The 6,000-nt window shown below is 48.3% G+C and overlaps 1 protein-coding gene across 2 annotated transcripts in view; it reads right to left on the minus strand.

Annotated features, from left to right (window-relative positions):
• The window catches only part of KITLG (KIT ligand), a 53,864-nt gene extending 48,607 nt beyond the window's left edge, over positions 1-5,257 (minus strand). Inside the window, exon 1 of one of the 2 annotated variants that reach the window (XM_075748254.1) lies at positions 4,931-5,257. In XM_075748254.1, coding sequence (XP_075604369.1) covers positions 4,931-4,945 — 15 coding nt within the window. In that variant the 5' untranslated portion in view covers positions 4,946-5,257. The remainder of the gene's footprint in view (positions 1-4,930) is intronic. The other variant, XM_075748261.1, reaches the window with a different exon arrangement.
• Between the last annotated feature and the right edge of the window lie 743 nt (positions 5,258-6,000).

Consider the following 6,000-nt stretch of genomic DNA (forward strand, 5'->3'; position numbering starts at 1 on the left):
GCAAAGCAGTGAGTTCCACAAGGGCCTCCTTCAGGCAATACCTGCAGTGACATCTTAGACCCGATGCTACTTTCATTTTGCACCTAAGCTTAAGTCTGCTCCACGCAGCAACGATAACACAAAAATACGTATAAAGCAGAAAATTCCTAATCAGATTCAAAATGGTTATTGCATCCATCTACCTTGTATAATTTAAACATTGTTTAAACAGAAACAACAACCAATCATTCACCCGGTGGTTATTAAATAACAATAGGAAATTAGAGGATAATTTATTTCCTAAGTTACTGTGATCCAAAGCGTGCATTAATCTGAACTCCTAAACTGGCTTTTATTTAGACATACAGTAGAAATAATGTCTTCATTAGTGTATTTACTTTCATTGACCTCAGATATTATGCATGCTACCAGCTTTAATCAAATAAAATACTTAACATTATTTTTATTTTCTCTCTTTGTAACTGTAACATATTTCCAATTTTCATTCTCATACTAATAAATGTCTGATACTATTCACATTTGCAAATAACTAAAAACATACAGCCAAGAAATCTATATTTTATGTGCTCCCCACAGTCAGTTATTTCAGCATCGGTAATATTTACGAATGTCGGGTTTGCAGGTTTACGTATGACTCAGTACGCAATGCAAACACGGGCCAATCAACAAAAATAAAGAGGAGCGCTACCCCTCTCCACTCACCTTGCATTCGTCCATCTCCTTTTTCCACAAGTGCACAGGGGAAAAAAAAGAAAACCCAACAAAAACCAAGCGGATTTGCAGTCTGTTTAAAAGGCTGACTAACCTCAGGTTTGGCATACCAAAGACCAGGGCGATAGCAAACGCTTTCGTTTTCATCTGTCAGCTCCCACACCACTCAAATGGAATTGCGTAGGGAGATTTTTCCTGCCTTACTTCAAATAAATGGGTGTTATGTTTACATACTGCATACTGAGCATTGCCCACTCGAAGCCAAGGGCTGCCTCTTGCCAACTCTTAACTTTCGTACAATATGGCGATTACATGAGCCAGCATACCATTAAGTCACATAACAAAACTTGGAGAATGGCACTGTCAGCTTGCAGAACTGTACCTGAACGACTGACATGCAGTGCATAAAAGGAGAAACTGGATTTCAGAGCGACGCAGAACTGGGTCAGAAGCAGACCGGGTTAGCGGTCTCCGTTTAAACGACAAAGCCAAGTGCTGCATAGTTCATGGAGATAAAAACTTACAGGCGCACGGTACAAGCAGGCAGAGGGAAAAAGAAACAATAAAAAGATCACTAAACACGCCTTACAAAACGCTCCCCCACTCTATAGAGTCTTCCAGGTCATCTGCTGTTTATTCTCCATATGACACTTTATTCCAAGATGTTTTTTCCAGCTGCAGCACTTGCAAACTGGCCTCTCAGCAGAGTCAAAACTGGGGGAAAAGGGAAAGAGACCTTTGTCCATTAGTCACGGTGAACAGCACATCATCCTTCTGGCTCCAGCAAATTCTCTTTTTCTATCTGATGAGCACCAGATCTATACCTACCGTGAGCTCCAAATGTCTTCCAGTGCCTAGTGTTCATTTTTTTTACAGAATGAGCAAGAAAGATTGGAGATCAGAGCTCACTGTTCCCCCTAAAATAATGACTCTGCATGCTCGCACCAAGGTATCAGATACCTGCTTTGTGTTGCTGATTTAGCCTGCCGATATGAGACCAGAGACGGCGATTTGTGTACTAATTCTTTTGTAATAATTCTTCTGTAATAATTTCTACAGAGGCTCCCACTTCAGTAACACAAACATTCTACCAACAGGACAATTTAAGAAGGTCATTTAACTATCAGCAATAGCACGCGCATTCAGAGGTAAAAAGCTGAGCTGAGATCTGAGACTCTTCTAATACTGAAGTTTCTAAGAGGTTGTGCATCTAACCCACTGCTGAAGATCAAGTGCCTGAACCAAGTATCTGTGATACCTTAACATCAGCAGCCTTCTGAGCTAGCCCCATGGGTGACCCCTCCTTGCAGCATATTTCTTAGTAACTTAATCCTATTTAGATTGTCTTCAAATCAAAGAACAAGAAAATCAGAAATCTGCTACATGTTTTTGCAAGATAGTATCACACTAGCACCACTCATTCTGTTTTATTCAAAATGTAAAAGGCTGTCCAGACATCAGTGATATTTTATTTGTTGTAATATGAGCATGCAAAATGACATAAACTCACTTCTGATAATAGTTTTAATTACTAAGTATATAAGCCTGCAAATCCTCTCATAAAAGTAATCCTTCAATAAGATTAATTCATGGAAATAGTCCCATTGAAAAAGGATTTGTATGACTGGACCCTAAATGCTTAATCACGTATTTAAAGGCATTATTACTTTTAAAAAAAATATATCCAGGGGGTGTTGGTACATTTAAAACAGGGGTTATATATTTATCAAACTCCATAGTTGCAGAAACAATCCTCCTATGACTGACACTGTTGGGGAACATGTTTCTGCAGTTCCTGTGGTTTCTCAGGCTTAAGATTGATTTAAATAAACTGACCAACCTGCTCAGTGTTTAGCACGACTCTTCTCTTTCAGCACTTTTGTTGCACCGACATATGACTCAGCTACTCCTTCAGCTGCACCAGTTATATATTATCCCTGTGTAAGATTACCTCACACATCAAAATCCCTGATTTATTTTAAGCACTATCCAGGTATTACTAAGTGTGTTCAAGGGTCAGTGATGTGGTTCTTACTTTCTGTACTATGTCAATTGCAGAATATTTTATTCTAAGAAATGTTAACTTCTTTCCTGGCTTCTGAATCCTGTTCTTTTCACTACGCCAGTTACCAGTCTAGACAATGGCAAAAGTAGCCACAGGAGAGCATAAAGATTATAATTTAATGTGCTGAGTGCTCCAATGTGCTTAAGTCCTTCCTGTATTCACTTCACTTGCTCTCTTTGCACAAGGGTCTTCACTGTTTTAGTGGAAAGTCTTTCTCGAAGTATCTCCTGCTCTGATCCCCTCAGAATGATTAATGGTTCGGTATCACATTTGTTTGCTAATCCTTAAAATGAAGGAAACAATCCTTTGGAGAGCTAGGAGTCTGTCACTGCCTCCAAAAAGCAGGAAGCATAACTGCTTGAAGGCTGACAGATGCTTCACCACCATGACAAGAAGCTGTTCCACAGGCTATAGCTCATGAGCCCCTGAGTCAAGCCATATGGTCCTGAATGCCAAGACTGCCTGTCTTTCCCAGTTTATTGGGAGAGAGGGATTATTCCTGCTTTGCTCTGAATTTGCAAAAGTACTCTGTTGATTTTAGAAGTTTACAGTTCGTATGAAATGAAATGTTTGACTGTTTGCACTCATAAATCCTCGTTTGTTTGCTGAACAATTTTTTCTTCTCTGAAGAAACAGTCCTATATTTATGCTTCCATGGGCTAGAATATCTTGTGACTTTGTTGCTATCCACTCTGATATTAAATGAATGCATATAACTAAGCACACATAGATATGCCTCTTACACTTCAAGTGACTGTTCCCAACTAATAATCTATTCAGCGTATTTGACCAAGTTTGTGTATAAGGTCTGAAACAACAGCTGTGAGGTGGAAGGCATCTTTAGTCATCTAAAGGGAATAACAGCAATGGGTATACGCTGTCAGAACTCAGAACTGATCATTTAAGACAATACCTCACTGTACTTCAGCATCACAAAAACTGTCTCCAGGTTGTAACTCCTTAAGCATGAGTACATTCTCCAGTGCTTTGGCCAGCTGAGATTTAAATATTTCAGAAAGTGAGTACTTCTAATTCCTGTTGCCTCCTGAAAAAACTATTTATCAGCCCAGAAGACTTCAGTAAGGCCTTTTCCTTTTTTTAAAAAATACATTTTATGTCTTTTCCCATGACTGTATGCTGAAGTGTCTTCAGGCTACTGGTGCGCGGGCGACCCAGCAATCGCCAAGAAATAGATGAAGGCAAATAGTATCTTGCTTCCACCCAAGAAGTGGAGGGGAAGGCAAAAGGCCCCCACGCAGGACCAGCGGTGTGTGTGTCCATGCATTGTTCTCTCTCAGAGCTCAGTCTCGGCACTGAGTAGCCCTGGCTCTCACCGAGGTCAGCCAGGATGGAGGGTACAGGCACCTTGCAAAGTCAAGCCTTAAACTTTTTCTCTTTACAGTTTCCCTAAGCTGCTGCTTGTTACAAGATAAATTTTCCACTCGTGTCTGTCCCCATCCTTCCTTTTAAAAAATGCACAGCACAGCGATTGCAATCTCTACAGAACTTGGAGAAATAATGGCAGGGACCCCCACAAGGGTACAGAGCGGCTCTTCACGGCGGCTTGAGGGAGGGCGAGGGGCGGAATGCCGGGGTAGCCCGCAGCACCGACCTGGGGCCGCACGCTGGAGCGGCTTGAATGAAGCCACTGAGCACAGCAGCCCCGGTACTGCCGCTGCCTCCGATTATTTCACGTTTTCGTACTCAGCTCGCCAGTGTAACACAGACAACTGATTTATTGAGGCAATTTTAGCAAGTGCCTTCTGAGATCTCCCACGGCTCAGCCGCCGATCCGGCCGCTTGCTGCAACTTTTGCACGGGCTCCGGTCGCCGAGGGCAAGACCGGGTGGTAATTTTTTTTTTTTTCTTCTCCCCCCACCCCGCTCCCCCAAATCGCTCATCAACGGCAGCAGTTTCCATCCCCAGCGCCCATCACCTCTCGGGTGGCCTGGGAGCCGTCTTCCCCCGCGGACACCCCCACGGACGCGGGTGCGCACTCCCCGCCCGGCGGCTGCCCCGACCCGCGTACCCTTCTCCGCTCCCGCAGCCCCCCGGTCCGCAGCGGACCTTCTCCGCCGGGGAGCCGCCGTCCAGCCCTGCCCGGCAGATAGGTCCGGCAGCGCCCGTCCACCCTCGCCGCCCGGCCTCACTCACTTGTGCCTTCTTCATAAGGAACGGCAGCGCTGCAGTCCAGCCCAGCCGGCCGTGTGCAAACTCCCTTCAGCGGAACTGTAGCTCCAGCATAATGCAGCAGCGGATAGTCCACGCATTGGGGTTGCCCACGGCGAGCCCCGCGCTGCCTCAGCCTGCCCCGCTTCCCCCGCCGCCGCCTCTCTGCGCGCCCCGCTGCGCCCCTCTCCCCGCGGCGTGAGCGCCCGCACTGACTGGAGCCACCGCCGGCGGCCGGCCAGGTCTTTTATATCTCCGATCTGCCTCCAGCAGCGGCGGCGGCAGCGGCGGCAGCGGCAGCCCAGGCAAGACACGCCTTTCCCCTCCCTCCCGCCCTCACTCCCTCCTGGAGGACCGGGAACCCAGGCAGATCCCGCAGGGAGGGGGAAACCCGAGTAAACTTAGGGGAAGTTGGAGGCAGGAACAAGCCGAGCCTGTCCCTTCCCAGCGCTGGAGGGAAGCGCTCCCGCCGCGGGGCCGAGGGCTGATCGCCGCGGGGGAGCCGCAGGCGGGGATGCAGGGGGATAGGGGCGGGGCGGGGGGGGGTGGGGGGTGGGATGCGCTTCGGAGCGCGCTCGGTAACGGCGCCCCGGGGTTGGAAGGGTGGCAGAGGGCTTCTCCCGCCCGATTCCCGGGGGCTGGGCGGTGACCGAAAGAGGCGACCCCCAGCCGGTCGGGGCGGAGCGGGGCGGGGGTCTCCGGCCTCCTCCGTGGTGGGCTCTGACAACTCGCAGGGAAGCTTCCTGCCGCCGCGGCACTCCAGATCAATTAGGCTGCCGGCGCTGAGCCAAGCCCTTGGGTTGGGTCCCCCCACCCACGCCGGTGAGAAGAGGGGAGTCCCTCCCGCCGAGGCCCGCCGCCGGGGCGCCGCCTCGGCCCGCGGCGGGGAAGGCAGCGGCTCGGAGGGCTGGCCGAGCTCCCGGCAAGTGCCCGGTATTTTCAGCGCAGCACCTAGCTGCGGCAGCGGCGTGCATACCCGGGAGGCAACTCGGATTTGCGATTTCCATTTCAGTGCTGCCTTCCCATAATCGGCGAATACAAGTTAGGCACTGGAA

This window comes from Balearica regulorum, chromosome 1, assembly GCF_011004875.1.
Source record: "Balearica regulorum gibbericeps isolate bBalReg1 chromosome 1, bBalReg1.pri, whole genome shotgun sequence".
In the NCBI taxonomy this organism is placed as follows: domain Eukaryota; kingdom Metazoa; phylum Chordata; class Aves; order Gruiformes; family Gruidae; genus Balearica; species Balearica regulorum.